The 20,683-nt window shown below is 41.6% G+C and overlaps 1 protein-coding gene across 5 annotated transcripts in view; it reads left to right on the top strand.

Moving 5' to 3' along the window:
* Window positions 1-2,221: 2,221 nt before the first annotated feature.
* SMURF1 (SMAD specific E3 ubiquitin protein ligase 1) overlaps window positions 2,222-20,683 on the top strand; it is a 135,465-nt gene continuing 117,003 nt past the window's right edge. For 3 of the 5 annotated variants that reach the window (XM_053556210.1, XM_053556209.1, XM_053556208.1), the window contains exon 1: window positions 2,248-2,592. In XM_053556210.1, coding sequence (XP_053412185.1) covers window positions 2,538-2,592 — 55 coding nt within the window. In that variant the 5' untranslated portion in view covers window positions 2,248-2,537. Of the gene's footprint in view, window positions 2,593-20,683 lie in introns of all 5 variants that reach the window. The other 2 variants (XM_053556207.1, XM_053556212.1) reach the window with 2 other exon arrangements.

Here is a 20,683-nt window from a genome sequence, read left to right as displayed (position 1 = left end):
GCCACGTGGTAGGGGCTGACATTTACTGAATGAATAAAACATTAGCTTTCATATAGGGAGGTCTTCTTTGTATAGGCTGTGTGGAAGAGTTAGGTATATCTAATTAAATGATAACAATTACAGATGGTTTCTGACTTAGAATGGTTAGATTTGTGACTTTTCAACTTTATGATAGTATGAAAGTGATGCACATTCTGTAGAAACCATACTTTGAATTTTGATTCAAAATCCAATAACGTTACTGTAAAATAGGCCCCATGTTAGATGATTTTGCCCAACCGTAGGCTAATCTAAGTGTTCTGAGTTTGTTTTAAGGTAGGCTAGAGTAAGCTATGATGTTCAGTAGGTTAGATGTATTAAATGTGTTTATTTATTTCTTTGAGACAGAGTCGTACTCTGTCACTTAGGCTAGAATGGCATGGTGTTGGTCTACTCACAGCAACCTCAAACTCTTGGGCTTAAGCAATCCTCCTACCTCAGACTCCTGAATACCTGAGACTACAGGTGGATACAACCGAATCTGGCTAATTTTTCTATTTTTTAGTACAGAAGGGGTCTTGCTTTTGCTCAGGGTGGTCTTGAACTCTTGAGCTTAAGTGATCCTCCCACCCTAGACTCCCAGAGTGCTAGGATTCCTAGAGTGAGCCACTGTGGCTGGCCTATATTTCGACTTATATTTTCAATTTTCATGGGTTTATTGGGATGTGGCCCCACCATAAGTCAAAGAGAACCTGTCCTTGTTAGTGAGTAATCAAAATGCCTTTTAGAAACCTCCAGATGCAACCTCCTGACTTAAGGGGTTGAGGAAATAAAAGAAAGCTGGGACATCTAGGCAAGTAGAAAAACAATGAAGTTAAGCAATGAAAGGTTTCTAGGTCAGGAGTAGCAGCATCATGACAGGAGCCTGCACTCAGGTAAGCAGAGAAAGAGGTTTAGTTTGGTTTAGAAAGAAGAGACTTCTTGCATACAGAATAAAAAGGAGGGCAAGAACGGTCTGGACTGACAGAAGAATGGGGGATTTCTTGGGGGCATCAGAGATTCTAGTTTTATTCAGATCCAGGGACTCAGGAACAACCGCCTACAAATGGAAACAGCTGCAGTCTGGTCTGCTGTTGCTTAACAAAGCTGATCTTCTTGGATCTTTCACTAGAATCATTGAAAGTCTGAGCCCCAAGGTGCCAGAGAAATGACCTAGGGCCACCCTTTTTATTAGAGAGAGCTGAAGCCTTGAGGCCAGCCCAGGAGACTGGTTTTCACCGGTCTCAGGCAGCATGCAAGGTGCTCTAGGTAGATGGTTCTGTTCTGATGTCTGTGACCCGAGGAAAGGCCCAAGGCTGCAGGAGTTGGCCACTTACGGTCCAGTGCCTTGTTGGGACACAAACCAAGTAAAGGCATTAGAAGCATTAGGTAGTGGGTCAGAACCACATTTGATAACCCCAGCCTTTTCTTTGTATAATATTTCCTCTCTATAACGTGTTAACAAAGAAGTCTGTTTGCCAGAAGAAGCATAACGAGCTTTTAGTTCTAATCTGTAACTCTAGAAGGAGGGGAAACTTAGCGGAAGGCAGGGAGACACAAGCTGTAGACTGCTGTTTGGTCAAATTGTATACATATCAGATAATATGTAACGAACATCTACCTTGCATCTTTAACCCTGTCTCTCATCTTGTTCCTATTTGGCACTTTTTGCGATTCTGGCAACTTTGTTATGAGTCAACGGAGCACACCTCAGGGACTCTGTATTAAGTCTCTTCCTTGAACTTGCAGGATCTACAGCTCGTTAGTACAAAATGGCACTGCAGGCCTGAGCGCGAAGTGCCCAGCGTGGGAACAGGCCGTGGTTTCGCGCAACTCTTCGGGTTACTATCAGGGGCCCGGAGCCTGAGCTTGAGACTAAGACCAGCAGTTCCGTTTTCTGGACCTGAGAGTCCGCATCTGACAATCGGTTCGCCCAGAGAATGTGGCAAAGACCGAGGGCGACTGCGCGCAGGAAGCACCGTCCCAGCCACCTCTGATTCACCTCTGCTAGATCCCCGCTAGACGTCTCGGGCCGGAATTAGAGGTAGGAAGCCCCCAGCCAGCCGGGACCCGGGACCCAGGCCCGCGCGCCCGCGGGTGGCGGGCGACCCGCCCCGACGTGCACCTCGGGAGCGCGCACGCACACGGGGCGCACGCGCGGGAGCGCGCAGGGCCGGGCCGGCACAGCAGCGGGCGCGCGCGGCTCCGGGAGGCGGCGGCGGCGGAAGCGGCTAGGGCGGCGGGCGTCCGGCTCTGAGGTGGAGGCGGCAGCGGCAGCGGCGGCTTGGGAGTGGGCTCGGCTAGGAGGAGCGAGGGTCGGGGCGCTGCTGAGAACGCCAGTCCCCCGGCTCGACCCTCTGCCCACTGCCCGGACGCCTGGGCCGCGGAGTTTGTGTCCCGGCTCGGACCCCGGCGCCCAGCCCGGAGCCGTAACCTTGAGGCGGCGGCGGCGGGGCCGGGCCGGGCCGGGCCGGGGGGCGGCGGCACTGGATCCACGGCTGCCCGATCGCTGGCGGGAGATGTCGAACCCCGGGACGCGCAGGAACGGCTCCAGCATCAAGATTCGTCTGACAGGTACGGCCGGCAGGAGGCCCACCCGCCCCGCGGGCGCCCCCTCAGATCCCGCGCTGCCCCTCGCCAACCCCGAATTCCCTGTAGGGCGCCCTTGGCAGTGGCCCTCCCCCACGCCGGCCGTTGTCCAGGACCTGGTCACCCCCTCGGGCGTGTGCCCCTCGCCTGTCCCTCCCGGCCCCGCCTCCTCACCTCTCCGCACCCCACCTCCCTACTGCCCCCGGTTTCCCTCCCTCTCCCCCACACCTGCCCCCTCGCTTCTGCCCGGCCCCGCCCCCTCGCTTCTCCTCTCCTGGTCCGCCCCCTCGCCTTTCCTCTCCTGGCCCCGCCCCCTCGCTTCTCCCCTCTTGGCCCCTCCGTCGTTTTTACCCGGTTCAGCCTTCTCCTCGTTTCCCTCCCTCTCCCCCCCACTGCTCCCTCTCTTTTCCCTACTGGCCCCGCCTCTCGCCCTTTCCCTGATCCAGTCCCTTGCTTCTCATCACCTTCCCATCCTCTCTCGCTTTTCAGTCTCTTCCTCCTGTCCCTGCTGCTGAGGGCTCCCCTCCCACCAGATTTTCCCTTGCTCAACTTGCACTTGCTCCTTTGCCCCTCTCCTTCTGCTCTCCCTATCCCAAACCGATTCTTGCCCCTTCCTACCATCCTCTCTCTTTCCCCCGTCGGTCTCCTTCCTGGCCCCGCCCCTTGCTCGGTCCCTGACCACGCCCCCTGCTCCGCCAAGCCCCGCCTCCACTCCTCCACCAGGCCCCGCCCCCGCTTATCTTCAGCCCCGCCCCCTCGCTGCTGTCTTGCGGCCTCTACCCTTTATTTCCTTCAGCCTCGAATTCGTCGGCCTTTACCCGGTAGCTTCTCCCAGTCCTGTTCTCCTCACTTCTCTTCTGGTCCAGACCTCTACAGTCTGGTCCATTTCCTTTCTCCGGCCAGGCCACTATGTACTCTTGACTCTGCTTCTTCACTTAGCTTTCCTGCCTTGCACTTCACCGTCACCCGGCTCCCTGCATCCCTCAGCCCCTGTAGGCGCCTATCTCCACCCACGCGTATTGGAGGCTTTGGCAGCTGCTCAAACGCAGGCTCCTTGATTCACTCTCATTTCGTCTTCAATGAAATGCCCGTGTTTCCTAGGTGGCTCTGTAGTGCCACCTTTAAGGGTGAGCGCGACGCTCTGCCGTGGGCCTGTGGCTTGGTGATTTGGATGTGTGTAGATGCGAATTGTCTGCTATAGGTGCCCCTCCTAACCGGTTTCAGAAATTGCACACCGGGTCTTCCCTTTCTTACTCTCTTCTGTACCACAGTGCTGCTGCCTCTTCTCCCACTTCACCGTCTCCGACTTGGCAGTTTAAATTCATCCCGAAGGCTGGATTGTAGTGTAGCACACACAGTTCTGCTTTGGGACTTTCCAAACTCGAATATTTTCAATTCTAGAAAGGAAATAAAAAGTTCAGTCTAATTCCTGTCACGGACTTTCCCTTGGATTTTTCTGGTCAGTGGCCAGTCTGATGAGAACTCCAAAGTCGGGGTCTGGTCAGGTCCTTTCAAAGAGAGAATGAACATTTTGAACACTTTTTGGCATATGCATTGCCGTTAAGTCATCGGTAAAATCCATGAAAACAGCAGTAGGTAATTTTTTTCAAAAATTTATTTTGAATGCTCATAAGTGTGCGTGATCCAACTTTTGTTTTAAGAAACATTTTTTTTCTTTCAAAAGATGTCACATAATGGTTTAGACCCAAACTCTGGTTTTATAAAGTAACAGGTATACTTGTATCCCCAGAATCTTTTGCTTTAGGAGATACGTACTCCTTTATGGCAGGGTGGATAGGAAAGACTTATCATTCTCACTATGTAGATACAGTATACAACATTGTTATTTTTGTGGTTACATAAAAGTCACATTTTTGACATTGTAATACTTGTAAAAGTTTACTGACAGTTTTAATTGGTTCTGATTGACAGTGTAATCTGTAGTTGACATAAGACTGGTCTTAATTTTCTTTCTTTCTTTTTTTTTTTTTGGCCGGGGCTGGGTTTGAACCCACCACCTACGGCATATGGGACCGGCGCCCTACTCCTTGAGCCACAGGCGCCGCCCTAATTTTCTTGTTAAAAGTAGAAGTAACTGGTTTTGTGAGTTTTGGTAGAAATGTGATTGTTTTAGCAGGTATAGTTTTTAATTACGATGTTTGTGTCAGATGTATCTATATTAACCAATACTATTTAGCAGTTAGCCTTTTCCTTGTGAAAAGGAGGACTCGGTTTGCCTTCCTCCCAAATTATTTTTGGATTCAGGAATTTAGATGCTATAGATTCAGGAATGCTTAAAGAGTTTTTGGGTGACATTTGATATGGAAAGATCAGGTAATGAGTGTTCTTTCCGAAACACTTTTTCCCTTACCTTCAGCTCCCATATAGGTTATTAAGGGTCCCACAGTTTCTGTGAACGTGATTGTCCTTACAATAGGATTGAAGTATAGTAGAATTGTGTACAAGTGCAATGCTAATATATGGAATTTATGTGGAAATGGTGCAACTGATTTTGTTGACAATTGAATAGATTTGGCCTAATCTTTATGGTATGTTGGGTAGCTGTCTTCCAAAAGTTGAATGCTTTTGTTACAGATCTTAGAGTTTATTTCCATATTTGATATTTGAAAAAATGACTTCTAAAAATGAGATATTTTAGCCATCAATGGATATCACACAGGCATAATTCATTGTAAAGACAAAGAAGACCTTGCACCTATAAAAGAACATTTAGAACTTTGGGCCCCCTGGTTGTATTTGGTGGTGAATAGAGCAATAGATTTAGAGTTAGGAGACTTGGATTCTGATCAGATCTACCACTAATGGCATAATAGGAAATAAATTATGCAACTTTTCTGGTTAGTTTCTTCATATGTCAAATGAGCTTTCAACTCCATTCTAACATTGTTTGATCCTCTTCCTCACAGGGTATATCAATTTAGATACCTACTTCAAATAGGTATATCAATTTAGATACCTATTTCAAATTACTTTTAGGCACTTGTACTTTCTGTTGTTCTCAATTCTGATTTGAGAAATTTGTGTTAAGCACAGCAGTTGTGTTTGATTTATGCCAAGCATTAATGTTGTATATTGATCCGTTTTAAGAATTTTTCCCCCTTTTCAATTCTCTTTGTTCTTGAAAACTGTTGGGTAATATGTTGAACTGCTTTGGCAACCTGGTCTAAACAGAAGAATGTTTGAGTCTTTACATTAAAGTAGCATAATTTTAATGAATGTCTTTATGGTATTTTAGTAGGAAAATAGTTTTCAAATGGTTTCAATAGGTTTGGGGGCATAATATATGCAAAATCAATTGATGTTTTTTAAACACCATTATCATGCAGACATTTTAGAGTTCATTGGCAAATCAAACACTTGGGAAACATTTTGATTTAACAATAAGCAGAATTTGCAAAAATTCTATTCTTATGTGGTACACTAATGAATCCCAGGTACATTTTTTAGGCTGTTTTGGGTAAAAGAATGGAATTTTCAGCTCTAAGGGTTCCATAGTGCTCTTCCAGAAAATTAAATTTTATTCTAATGGTAATCATTTGAAATACCAAGTACCTAAAGTTTTTTGTGCTCTTATGCCTTGAAATACCCTAATACCTCCTTGTATTTTTTATATCTTTTGGAGCATGACTGCATATTGTGAAGAGAGAAAAATTCTAATTCCAAGTAGAGAGTGGGAAAGAGACCTTCCTTGATAGCATATGGAAATGTGAGGCTATTTTTAAAGTTGTAGCACATGCGATGTAAGGCTGACATGTGTTTTGCTATTTAGATGATGTAATTTGGGAGCAAAATAGTTGTAGTAGTAGTTGTTAATAACTTTAATCAATAACTATTAGGTGACCCAATTGATTCAAAATAGTTATGTTTCTCTTAAGAAAGATTAAGAAAACTGTTAAGAGCATTGACTTTATCAATTTGTACCAGCAAAAAACTTTACTTATGTAAGGTGGGCAAAACTTGTTTCAACAACCATAACACAATTGCTGTGATGAGAAGGAATAAGTGAGCGGTTTTTAGCCATGTTCTGCATCTGAGTTGGCATGACATTTTCCATAGGGTTGGCCTCAAGTTTAAGAAGGAACATTCGAGGCAATTCTTTGAGCTGAATTATCTAAAGCAGTGGTTCTCAACCTTCTTAATGCGGCGACCCTTTAATACAGTTCCTCAAGTTTAAAACTTCTATTTTTGCAACCATGATAGTAATTTCTATATGTCAGGTTTTTCCTGCTTTTCTACAAATGTTCATTTTGTTGCTTCAGTCACAATGTTGGCTTCTAATGTGGAACATTGGGTGAAACAATGTTCTGGAGGCTGAGTTACTTATAAAGTATTTCCTCATGAATTAAAAAGAAAGAATGTAAATTTTAACATCAGCTCAATGGTCCAGTTAACTAGACTGGCTGTTTTGTAACACATTTGTGGGCACTGGTTTAAAGTTAAAATAGCTGAATTGTGCATTTTATTGAGTGGTTCAGAAAACCTCAGATGGATGAAATAATTTGATATCTTCACAATGCTCTGCTTTTCTAGTTGAGAAAGCCTAACTTAGGATTCTTATTTGGATCAAATAAGAATTTGTAATTTCAAAATCATTTTAGAGGTTAAATTTTTTTTTTTTTTTGTAGAGACAGAGTCTCACTTTATGGCCCTCTGTATTGTGCCGTGGCCTCACATGGCTCACAGTAACCTCCAACTCCTGGGCTTAAGCGATTCTCTTGCCTCAGCCTCCCGAGCAGCTGGGACTACAGGCGCCCGCCACAACGCCCGGCTAGAGGTTAAATTTTTTTTGTTGGTTTGTTTGAGAGAGTCTCACTTTTTCACCCTTGGTAGAGTGCTGTGGCTTCACAGCTCACAGCAACCTCAAACTCTTGGGCTCAAGTGATTCTCTTACCTCAACTGCCCAAGTAGCTGGGACTACAGGCGCCCACCACAGTGCCCGGCTATTTTTTAGAGACAAGGTCTCATTCTCACTCAGGTTGGTCAGGCAATCCACCTGCCTCGGCCTCCCAGAGTGCTAGGATTACAGGCGTGAGCCACCACACCTGGCCAAAGTTAAATATTTTTAAACAAATAAGTAATAAACAAATCTTTTGTGTGTGTGTGTAACTGAACAATTAAAATTACTATTTTGCTTGTTTTATGAGTTAATTTGTAAGTGAAAGATCCCAATTTAAAAATTATTGTGGCATGGGTACCATACCTTTCTCCGACTAAAGTCCTTAAGGCCATTCTAGTTGAAAGAGAGCTGTGGAGTTATGTTTAAAAAACAAAAGCACATAGTGAGGTAGATAGCTTTTTAAAATGTTAGAATTAGTGTTTTGTCTACATATGCAATTTAATCCATTTAGATGTCTAAACTAAGTGGAATGTTGTTTTCACATTTTTGGATTAAAGGAAAAAAAGCCCTTTTATTGTTTTAAAACAAGGCTTAAATAATGTACAATCAATGCGTCTGGTGATGCGCCCCACTCTGTAATTCCAGCTGTGTTCACCTCCACTGCAGCTGAAAGGAATTCTAATTGGCTGAGGAATGTTGGCAACATCATGTATCACTGAGCACGAACCTATTCTGCAGGCTGCTGGGTGATGCATTTCAGATGTTTTAATCTCCTGAGTCCAGCTTGGAAGTTGCTTTCAGGAGTCTGGAAGAGAATGTTGTGAAGCTGTCTGTTGTACACAGAAGCCTGCTTTCTTCTTTGTATGTGGGTATATACTGAGTTTTCTAAATGCCATGGGGCATTCTTAAGGCTTAAACACTGGATTGAGAATCAGGTCTGATTTTTATTTCTAACTCACAAAAGTACCATGGTAAAGAAGGGAGTACATAGAATTATTATCTTTTCATGACTTTATTCTGTGTGTAATGTGAGAGATCTGCTTTTTTATGTCACACAAGGACCTGATAAAGATGGATGGCTTTAATAGTTTAATGAGTACTTATGAATTATTTATAGGGGTAGCACATGTAAATACATAGATCCCCATTATCTCTTATTTCTAAATAATATGTAAATCATAAAGCCAATGATGTATTTTGACACTGAAGAAAACGGAACCAATTGGCCAACATAGAAAAATAATGCAGTGAATTGATAAATTCTCTGGGTGTTCAGAAAATTCCTTAGAGAAAACAGAAGTCTGGTTTTCTTAATATATAAATAGATTTCAAAATCAATTAGAAAAAGGCCAATAAGCTAATAGGGAAAGCATATGGATAATTCAGGAAAAGAAAATTAAAATTTTAAATGTGTCAAAAGACACTCAGCCCTATTTTCTCCCAAATATCCATTTTCTTTCTTTAAAAAAATTTATTTTTTTATGGACAGTCAGGCCATTCATACTAAACAAAATACAAATTAAAACTAAGTGTGAAACACATTTCGTCTAGCAGATTGGCAGACCAAGGAATTTGAAAAATCTTCTGTGATGACAACAGTGTAGGAAAGCAGGAGGTCTTTACAGTTTTGGTGGGGAATGCAAATTGATACAGTAGGTACTGTCTGTCAGATAATAACTGTTTATATCCTTTGATCTAGCAATATTGAACCAGGATTTTTTTCTTACAGATATGTTCACGCATTTATGTAAAGTCTTAATGTGCAAAATCATTGCAGCATTGCTTGAAATTACAAAAGACTGAAATCAGCCTAAATATGGATCAAGAGAACTACTTAATGAATTATTATGTATCCCTAAGGATGTGTAGTTGTTTAAAAGAATAAGATGGAACATTCTCTAAGATACGTTATTGAGTAGGAAAAGAAAGCATGATCCAGAAAAATGGATAGTATATCTACTCTCTAAGTCATAAATAAAACAAAAAATATAAATAAAGGAAGAAATATATAGATATATTTGTATAGAATATTACTGGATAGGGATGAAAACATCTTGATTTCCTCTGAGGAGAACTCAGATCCTGGAGGAGAAGAGGAGAGAGATTTCTTTTTGTTGTATTTAATCTCCTCCCTTCCTTCCACCTCTTGAGCATATATTGCTTTTCAGCAATTAAAAACATTAAAAAGTTCTTGGGTGGCGCCTGTGGCTCAAGGAGTAGGGCGCCGGTCCCATATGCCGGAGGTGGCGGGTTCAAACCCAGCCCCGGCCAAAAACCGCACAAAAACAAAAACAAAAAAAATGTAAAAAAAAAAAAAAAAACATTAAAAAGTTCTTAAGAAAAGAATTTCTTAGAGCAACTAGTAAGTCCATTAACTGCCGAAAGTAACCACTGTTTTAAAATGTAAGTATTCTGAAAATTCAAAATGATTATGCTGATGCATTTTAAAGGGCTAAAATAGCATTTCAAAGCACATACCCATGGTTATAGGTATTGTATTTTCTTACCAGGAGGGTTCTTGGGTTCTACAGAGTAAAATGCTTTGCACACTTGTTTTGTAGCTCTGAACAAACTTGTTTTTTCAGGCAGTCTATTTATTCTGATATTGAGACTACCCCCCAAGATCCAAAAGGCTTCTCTAGCACATTAAAGTCAAGTGATTCTTTCCAGGTTCAGAAATTTGTAGCTTTTAGACCTAGTTTGTATAGTGAGTTCTTTGAAAAACTGGGGTCTTGATTCTGAATAATAGTGCTGGCTTATGTAATTTGTTGGAATGTCATTTGGGGCTATGTCTGACCTATTTTTGTAAAATAATCTCATCCCCAAAATGGGGGTAAAAATGCTCACTTGCTTATGCCCATAATAATAATTTAGCATTGTTCCAGTATTTATAATCAACATTTGCTGTGAACTTCAAGGAAATATTGATATCGGATTCAATGGAAGTAGAAAAAGTAGCAACCCTGTGTAATATATTGCCTTTTTTTTTTTTTTTTCTTTTTTGAGTTGGAGTTTCACTTAATTGCCCCAGGCTAGAATGCTGTGGGGTCAGCCTAGCTCACAGCAACCTCAGACTCCTGGGTTCAAGTGATACTCCTGCCTCAGCTTCCCCAAATACCTGGGACTACAGGAGCCTGCAACAATTTTTCCTGTTTTTAGTGGGGGGGGGGGTGTCTTGCTCTTGCTTAGGCTCATCTCAAACTCCTGAGTTCAAGGGATCCTCTTAGGCCTCTCTCAGAGTATCAGGATTACAGGCGTGAGCCACTGTGTCTGGCCTATATTGCCTTTTTTTCTCTTAGATCTTTGGTATAAAAAGTCCAAAGTTTTACTCTATTGTTCTATATGTATTACCAACAATTTATAGATTTGAGAATTGTTTGATGCCTGTTCTTACATGCCAGTGATATTAATGCCTTAGGTCTGTACAGCAAGTGTTTCATAGATTTCAGAGAGTTTCTCCATAGTTCCGCACTTGAGTCAGAACATCAAGCCAAGCTTAAAAGGGCTTTTTTTGGGTATGTGTTTGTATTTCTAGGTTTAAAAAAAATATGCAATTTGTTTTATTCTCTAAGAATTCATTGTTCAGGAGAGAGAGGATGGTGTCTCTTATCCTGAATGGCTACCTATGTGCTGGTATAAAAATACTTAAGAGGCACACTTAATACAACTATAATTTATATGCTGTGCAATAATCAATAGTCAGGTGTAGGGAAAGGCCTAAGTTTACTTATGGGATAGTCATTTAACTCTTCTTAGGCTTTAGTGAAACAAGCTTTTCTTTCTCTTTTTGTTTGGTGAGATAGCCTTTCTTTCCTCTGTAATTATGCAAGGTTAGAAATGTGACATTCTTCTCCCTCGTAGTTGTCTTTAGCTTAATATGCCTAGTCTACTTAAATTTAACATGTAACATGTCCAGAACAGTTTTCTTGCCTTCCCCTTCCCAGAACCCTTCTTTTCCAGTCTTCCTCGCTTCATTAAATCTACCCAGGTGCTCAAACCAAAAATTAAGACTTATTGTCATTCTTCATATCTAATTTATCTTCAGGTTCTCTTGTTTCTGCCACCAGAGTTTATCTGGACTTGTCTTCTGTTCATGTCTCTGCCCGCTCCCCGCCTTGTCGTAGTTCCTGCATAATCATCTTTTGCATCGAGCTCTTTTTAATTTAGATGTTACTTGTGACCAAAACTGTCCTGATGCAATGTTATTTTTCTACTTCAGAGATGTTTAAAAGATTGATTATAGAAGTCTTTGTTTGTTCTAATTCTAGAGTAGAGAAGGAAAGAGATTTGCTACTGACATTGCCTTTTCTCCTGGCTAGTGCAGCTTCCTTAACCGTCTGCTCCAACATTCTCTTCCTTTAGCCACGGTTCTGGGAATATGGTGAGGCTGGATGGTCGTTCTTGACAGGGCAAGATGGAGTTTCTCATGGTTTGATGTCTTAGGGATGACAAGTTTAATCATGTCCAAGACAGCATTGTGTGATGATGGAGAGAGACCAGGAAACCAAACTGAATACTATTATTTGAAAGAGTTGAGAATGGGAAGTATATAGTCTTTTCTGGCTGGAGCATATGCCACATTCTCTTGTACAGGAACAGCACATTGATTGCCTCTGGATAACTCATGGTTTTATCACTCCCACAGTTTTCCCCCAAGATACTCTGACTCTAGTCTGTCCTATCTTAGTAAGCGATGCTATCAACCAGTAACTTGTTCAGACCAAAAACTTGGATATCTTTGATTCCCTTCTTTCTCATCCTCTAGAAATTATCATTTCTACTTAATAACTCACACCCTGAGTCTTTCTACTTTTCTCCATCTCCGCTCTTACCATTCTAGACCTAGGTCTTCCTTGCCACTCACTTGGATGCCTGAAGTAGTCTACTAAATGGTCTCCCTGCTTCTGTATTTTGGAATATCATGCATATACAGGAAAAGACAGTAAACAGTTTTATACTTTATATAAACTGAAGTACCAGTGATTTTCAAGTGGGAGCAGGTTTATACCCCAAGAAATATTTGGCATAAGGGCCGGGCGAGGTGGCCCGTGCCTGTAATCCTAGCACTCTGGGAGGCTGAGGTGGATGGATCGTCTGAGCTCAGAAGTTAGAGACCAGCCTAAGAAAGATCCAGACCTTTAAAAATAGCCTGGTGTTGTGGCGAATGCCTGTAGTCCCAGCTACTTGGGAGGCTGAGGCAAGGGAATCACTTGAGTCCAAGAGTTGGAGGTTGCTATGAGATATGATGCCATGGCACTCTACTGAGGGCGACAAAATGAAACTCTGTTTCAAAAAAAAAAAGGAATAGAAATATTTGGCAATATCTGGAGACATTTTTTTTTTTTTCTCTTCTCCCCTGGCCTATGGAGACATTTTTGATAGTCATGGCTTTGTGAGTACCACTGGAATCCAGTGGGTAGAGGCCAGAGATTCTGCTAAACATCTTTTAATGCAGACACCCCCTGCCCCCAACAAGAGTGATTCAATCAAAAATGTCACTCTTGTTAGAGAAAACCCTGATCTAGATCAAGAAATGGAACATTGCTAGAACCTAGAACGTCCCTGCAATCCTGAAAATACTTCCTTCCTGATTTCTACTTCCAACCTCCAAAGACAGTCACTGTCCTGACTTTTAACAGCTTGTTTTTGACCTTCATAATAATGAAATTGTGCTATATGCACTCTTGAGACTGGTTTCTTTTGTTCAATGTCATGTTTGTGAAATTTATCTGTAAAACCAGAAAATTGGCAATCGACATTGGTACAATCCACAAAACATATTCAGATTTCACCAGTTATACATGAACTCTCTGTGTGTGTATACTGTTCTATAGAGTTTTATCACTGTGCAGATTCATGTCACCACCACCACAATCAAGAGGGAGAATTGCACCATGTCCCAGGTTCCTTTACGCTATCTCTTTATAGCCACACCCATCCCTCTCTGTCCCTGGGACTGAACTGTTTGCCATCTCCAAATCATTTATGATTATCTATCCTATTCCATAGATCTGTGTCTCTATTTTTGTGCCAGTATCATGCTATTTTGATCACTATAGCCTGGTAGTATAACCTGAAATCTGACAACGTGATGCCTCCAGATTTGTTTTTATTTCTAAGAACTGTATTTGCTATTCAGGCTGTTTACTGGTTTTATATGAATCAAAGTACTATTTTTTTCAAGTTCTTTATGACATTAATGCTTTGATGGGGATTGCATTAACTCTATAGATTGCTTTGTCTAGTATTGACATTTTAACAACGTTGCTGTAGCCGGGCATTCGGCAGGTATCTGTAGTCCCAGCTACTCGGGAGGCTGAGGCAAGAGAATCACCTAAGCCCAAGAGCTGGAGGTTGCTGTGAGCTGTGATGCCACGGCACTCTCCTGAGGGTGACAAAGTGAGACCGTCTCTATAAAAAAACAAACAAAAAAAAACCAATGTTCATGCTTCCCAGCCACAAGCATAGTATGTTCTTCCTTTTGTGATAGAGAACCTAGAGATGAACCTAGCCACATATTGTCATTTAATCTTCGATAAGCCTAATAAAAATGTGCACTGGGGAAAAGAATCCTTATTTAACCCATGGTGCTGGGAGAACTGGTTATCCACATGTAGAAGACCGAAGCTGGACCCGCACCTCTTCACCATTGACAAAAAAATTGATTCTCCATTGTATACAGTTATGATTTAATAAAAAAAAAAAAAATTGATTCTCATTGGGGCTCGGCACCTGTGGCTCAAGTGGCTAAGGTGCCAGCCACATACACCTGAGCTGGCGGGTTCAAATCCAACCCAGGCCCATCAAACAACAATAATGGCTACAACCAAAAAATAGCCGGGCGTTGTGGTGGGCGCTTGTAGTCCCAGCTACTTGGGAGACCAAGGCAGGAGAATCGCTTGAGCCCAGGAGTTGGAGGTTGCTGTGAGCTGTGATGCCACAGCACTCTACCCAGGGCGACAGCTTGAGGCTCTGTCTCAAAAGAAAAAAATAAAAATAAAAAATTGATTTTTATTGGATAAAAGATTTAAATTTAAGACATGAAACAATAAACAATTCTAGAAGAGCGTGTGAGGAAAACACTTGCAGGTATTGGCCTGGGAAAAAACTTTATAAGGAAGACACCCCCCCACCCCCAGCAATTGCAGCAACACCAAAAATAAATAACTGGGATTTGATCAAGGTAAAAAGTTTTGCACAGCTAAGAGTACCACAAACAAAGCAGACAGCCTTCAGAATGGGAGAAGATTTTTGCGGTTTATGACTCTGACAAAGGCCTGATAACTAGAATCTAGAGAACTCAAATTAAACAGTAAGAAAAGTGCAAACAGCTATCTCTATAAGTGGGCAAGAGATTTGAACAGAAACTTTTCCAAGGATGACAAATGGCCAACAAACACATGGAAAAATGCTCATTGTCTTTAATCATCAGAGAAATGCAAATCAAAACCGTTCTAAGATATCACCTAAACCCAGCAAGATTAGCCCACATCATGAAGTCCCAAAACACCAGATGCTGGTGTGGATGTGGAGAGAAGGTAACACTTCTACACTGCTGGTGGGATTGCAAACTAATATAGCCTTTTTGGAGAGAATTATGGAGAATCCTCAAAAATCTAAAAGTAGACCTTCCAAGGCCAGGTGTGGTGGCTCATTCCTATAATCCTAGCCCTCTGGGAGGCCAAGGTGGGTGGATTGCTTTATCTCAGGAATTTGAGACCAGCCTAAGCAGTAATAACCGAGCACTGTGGTGGGTGCCCTTCTTGGGAGGCTGAGGCAAGAGGATGATTTGTGCCCAAAGAGTTTGAAGTTACTGTGAGCTACAATGCCAGGGGACTCTGAGGGCAATAAAGTGAGACTGTAATCCCATTACTAGGTATCTACCCAGAAGAACAAAAACCATTTTACCACAAAGATATTTGCACCAGAATGTTTACTGTGGCTCAATTCATAATTGCCAAGTTGTGGAAGCAACCTAAGTACCTATCAACCATGAATGGATCAGCAAACAGTGGCATATGTATACCATGAAATACTATTCAGCCATTAAAAAAGATGGAGACTTTATATCTTTTACATTTACCTGGATGGAGTTGAAATGCATTCTTTTTTTTTTTTTTGGTTTTTGGCCAGGGCTGGGTTTGAACCCGCCACCTCTGGCATATGGGACTAGCGCCCTACTCCTTGAGCCACAGGCGCCGCCCGAAATGCATTCTTCTTAGTAAAGTATTGCGAGAATGGAAAAATAAATATCCATACTAATATGAAATCAATATATAAACAATCACTGCTCATAAGAACAATAAAAGACTAATATAGTTCAGTTTGGGGTGGGGGAGGATGATTGGCAGGAGGGAGAGCATGAGGCGGGATCTCACCTAACGTGCACATTGTGAGGGTGTATAACACGCCCCTGGGCGAGGGGCTGTTCTACAAATGGAACTTTGCCCTGGGAAGTGAGAACAATGTAACCTAAATATTGTACCCTCATATTAATTTGAAAAATAAAAAAATCATTTAAGAGCATACATCAGATCATGTCATTCCCTTCCTTAAAGCCCTCCAGTGGCATCTTATTCAAAATAAAATCCAACTATCCTTGTGATTCTGCCATCTATCTCTCTGGTTTCTGTGCCCCTCTCTGCCTTAGTCTCTAGGCTACAGCCACCACCCTGTTCCTCAAACAGGGCCAGCTTGGTCTTGCTTTAGGGCTTTTGCAGGAATTATTTCTCTTCCCTAATTTCTTCCTCTTGATTCTTCCTCTGATCCTTTAGGTTTCAGCTTAAGTGCCACCACCTCAGGGACCCTCCCTGACCATCCCATCGTAGACATTTCCTTTCTTGCCATCACTTAGCCTCTATTACTATCTTCACAGCCCTCATCAGTTATGCACATCATTCATGTAGGTATCCAGTCAACTTTATTTTCTCTCTCTGTTCCTGTGTGTAATATCCATGAAACTAGGGGTCTTGCTGTCTTGTTTACCTCTGTATGCCTATTTCACATTGCTTGGCACATGCTGGTGTTCACAAATACTTATTGAATGAGAGAATTAATGTCACTACATCTGAGTTGGGCCCTGCTCTCCCTGGAGATACCCTTGTGTTGGTAGGCCGCTTCTTGTTGATCATATGAGAGCTTAGGGATTGGGCAACAAGGCTTGGGGCTTCTTTGACTATATGACACCCTAAAAAATGAACCTTCTACACAATTCCAGAGGCTCGAACCAAAGCCTGAAATTTTCAAGTCTAGAATTCAGCCAATCTTCACAGCCTTCAGTTTTCTGGCCTTCTCCTTAGCCCCTCCCTCAGGGCTGTTGGGAATAACCGGTTGGAGTGGAGGTACTGCATTATTTGCCCCTTGCCCAAGCTTTGCAGTTGCATCTTGAATGATGTCTCCTATTTTCAGGCTGAGAATATCTAACAAGAGTGGGAGAAGCCGGGGGATCAAGCTTCTTTTGCCTACTCTATGTTCTTACCTCCTATTAAGCCTGCCATTTCCCTCCCTCTCTTCATCTTGGTTCTCCTGGATTGCAATTTATAGCAGAAAGGACCCCCCTTTTCTCCCTTTTTGCTGCATTTCCATATTTGAATCTTTCCTGCCAAGTCTCTTAGCGTTCCTATAGTCTCAGTGACTATGTGAGACTATAGTGTGGTTGTTTCTTTCTTGGTTAATGAAGATCATTAAATTCTCAGGTAGCTTAGGCAGATGTTCATTGACTTTAACCCTGCCTCCTTCAGGCAATTCCACTTTCTTAGTTCTGTCTTTTATGTACAATAGTGTACTTCCTGGTATTGGTTTTTAAAAATTATTTCTTAAAAGCCAGATGCTTTCAGATGTAAGTAGGTGAACAACTAGCATAAATTGGCAGAGAATTTATGCCAGTTAATAGAGAGAATTTTAGCTAGTTAATTAGGAAATTCAAAAGTAGTGCCAGTAACCTGGCAAGGACTTGACTTTTCTGTTTCTTGGCGCTGTGATCTGAGAACTGTTCTTGATTATCTCTTCCCTTTGTGCTCAAAAGGTGGCTACCAGCAGTTCCCATGGTTCTTTGCTTCTAGCTTTGAATCCAGCAAAAAAGTTAAAAGTCTCCTTCCTTATAGCTCATTTCTGGACTTCAATCCTCTCACTTATCTGATTGGCCTAGTTTGGGTCAATCATTCATCTCTGAACCAACCACTGTGGATGGCTAGGACAAAGAGTTGTACTGGTTGGACAATTAGGGTCCATCTTTGAATGTCCTAAGGTTAGTCCCATCTAAAACACAGAATTGAGACATTGGGGAGAATAGGAAAATTGATGCTGGAAAGGTAATCAACAAATAACTAGATGATACCATTTGTTTTCTTAAAATGTATAATATTAGCTTTGTATATACTTAAGTATAAGGAAGGTAAAGCTACCATTTAGTGCACTTCCAAAAAATGAAGTATACCTTTTTTTTTGGTAGTGTGAAGCAAAAGATGTATTTTTATAAAAGTGTCAAGAATTTTTGCCAAGGGAAATTTGGGAATGGTACCTTTATATGTGAACAAAACCCAGCAAATTTCATTGTCAATTTATATTGTAAAATGTTCTTGGATTATTGTATAATTTTTTTCTTTTTTTTTTTTGTTAGACAGAGCCTCGCTATGTCACCCTTGGTAGAGTGCTGTGGTGTCACAGCTCACAGCAAGCTCCAACTCTTGGACTTAAGTGATTCTCTTGCCTCAGCCTCCCAAGTACCTGGGACTACAGGTGCCTGCCACAACGCCCAGCTATTTTTTTGTTGTGGTTGTGATTTTTGTTTAGCGCACCTGGGCCGGGTTTGAACCTCCCAGCTCCTATGTATGTGGCCGGTGCCCTAACCACTAAGCTACAGGCACTGAGCCTGTATAATGTTTTATTTGGGACTATTTTTGAACAAAATTCAGGAACAAACTGTAGGAATACATTCTTAAATTATTTCTCTAGAGATAATAAGACATTTCTAAGAAAAAATATATGCTAATTATCTGATGGAATTCAGGATGTATACAAAGAACAAAAGAATTATTTTTATGTAAGAATATAATTTTTTTTTTGAGACAAAGTATCACTTTGTCAGGCTCAGTTGAGTGCTCTGACATCATAGCTCACAGCAACCTCAAACTCTTGGGCTTAAGCAATTCTCTTGCCTCAGCCAGCCAAGTAGCTGGGACTACAGGTGCCCACCATGACGCCCAGCTATTTTTTTGTTGCAGTTATCATTGTTGTTTGGCAGGCCCGGGCCGGGCTTGAAACCACCAGCCTTGGTGTATGTGGCCAGCACCCTAAACACTTGAGCTACCGGCACTGAGCCAAGAATATAATTTTTAATAAATGATTACCAACCTTTCCTTATAATAAATGCTTTGAATTAATGTCTATTTTTTATATTTGGAGCTCTGTATTTTCACTTCTATTGGACACTTGGCTGAAGTTTGAACTTGTGCTCCAAGGAATGGTTGGCTCCTTCAGACCCTGAGCTCTTCCGTCTGTGGAGTTGGTGAGGCGAGTGGTGAAGAACTACTTCTAGAGCTACCCTCTACCTTTAGACAAGTGACCTAATTCCTTAGTTTCCTTGGCTATAAAAATAGGAGAAATAATTGGAACCACTTCAGAGTGCTATTGTGGGTATTACATGAAATAATCCACATACACTGTCTGGTACATAGTAACGTTCAATACATTTTAGCTAGTATCAACATAGCCTTATTTCTGCAAATCTAAGATGACTTTGCTCGAAAGTCACACCACTGTTTTATGTACCACTGAAAAAGAAACATCAGTAATTACACTAGAACATGTGATTCATTTGAAGATTTCAGAGATGTTAAACTATGAAAAATGTGTCTTAGAATCTGTAATATATGGTATTATGGCTGCCTCTGACTTGAAAGTCCTAGCAATTGTTTGCATACCCAGAAATTTATGCCATCTGTCTTTGGTTTAAACATAATACAGTGTGATCTGAAGTTTCTTTTCATTTTTGTTTTCATCCTAAACTTAACATCAGATCTGCTCTAGTGTATTGGAAATTAATTAATTAATTAATTAATTTGAGACAGAGTCTCACTATGTCACCCTTGGTAGAGTGCTGTGGCATCACAGGTCACAGCAACCTCAAATTCTTGGGCTTAAGTGATTCTCTTGTCTCAGCCTCCTGAGTAGCTGGGACTACAGGTGCCCATAACAATGCCCAGCTATTTTTTTGTTGCAGTTGTCATTCTTGTCCAGCAGGCCCAGGCCGGGCTCAAACCTGCCACCTTCAGTGTATGTGGCTGGCTCCCTATTCACTGATCTACCAGCATCTAGCCTGCAGTATTGGAAATTTAATAATCACTAATTTACTCTATAGGCTTAAGTAGTGGATTATACAAGACCCAAGATAGGCTTGGCAACTTTGGTTATTTGCTTTTCTTCAGCAATTTAGAAAAATGAGATATATTTTTGGAAGTCATTACTATTTGTTGGATAAACCAGTTTAGAAGCTAAAGAGCGGTTAAGTGATAGTGCCTGAAACCTTTTAGAATAGCATGGAATATTGGCATAAATCCCGCTTAGCAAAATGCCTTTGGTATACTCAAACACATTTAGTTTGGAAAGTATAATATTGATATCTGAAAGCACTGCATGGTAGTAGATTTTCCACTGAAATTTAAATGTGGACAGTATATGTGTATTGTAGAGCTTGAGTGATAGTCACAGGCTATTTAAGTACCAACTTGGTGTAGCAAAAAGTTGCTATGTAATATGCTTAGTACAAATTTAGAGGTATCTAGAGTCAATGAGGATAGCATATAGCCTTGGTAGAGTAATTTCTCCTAGGAGTCTGGCATTTAGAATGTTGTGAATGGCTGGCCAGGCCTGGTGCTATAATCCTAGTACTTTGGGAGGCTGAGCCATGTGGATTGCTTGAGCTCAGGTGTCTGAAGTTGCTATGAGCTATGACACTATGGCACTCTACTCAGGGTGACAGAGTGAGGCTCTATCTCAAAAGTAAAAGTTATGAATGGGATAGGATAAACCTATTTTTTGACACCAATATTGAAATAAATGATGGAAGTCTTCTTGGGCACTTGACTTAACTGGTATTGCATTATTTATGGCTTACATCATTAGCTGAATGTTGGCAAGATTTTACTTTTAAGACAACTACATGGTGGCTTGGTGTCTGTAGCTCAGCGGCTAGGGCGCCAGCCACATACACTGGAGCTG

The sequence above is a fragment of the Nycticebus coucang genome, chromosome 12 (assembly GCF_027406575.1).
Source record: "Nycticebus coucang isolate mNycCou1 chromosome 12, mNycCou1.pri, whole genome shotgun sequence".
Lineage (NCBI taxonomy): Eukaryota > Metazoa > Chordata > Mammalia > Primates > Lorisidae > Nycticebus > Nycticebus coucang.
This window is presented reverse-complemented; position numbering and strand designations above follow the sequence as displayed.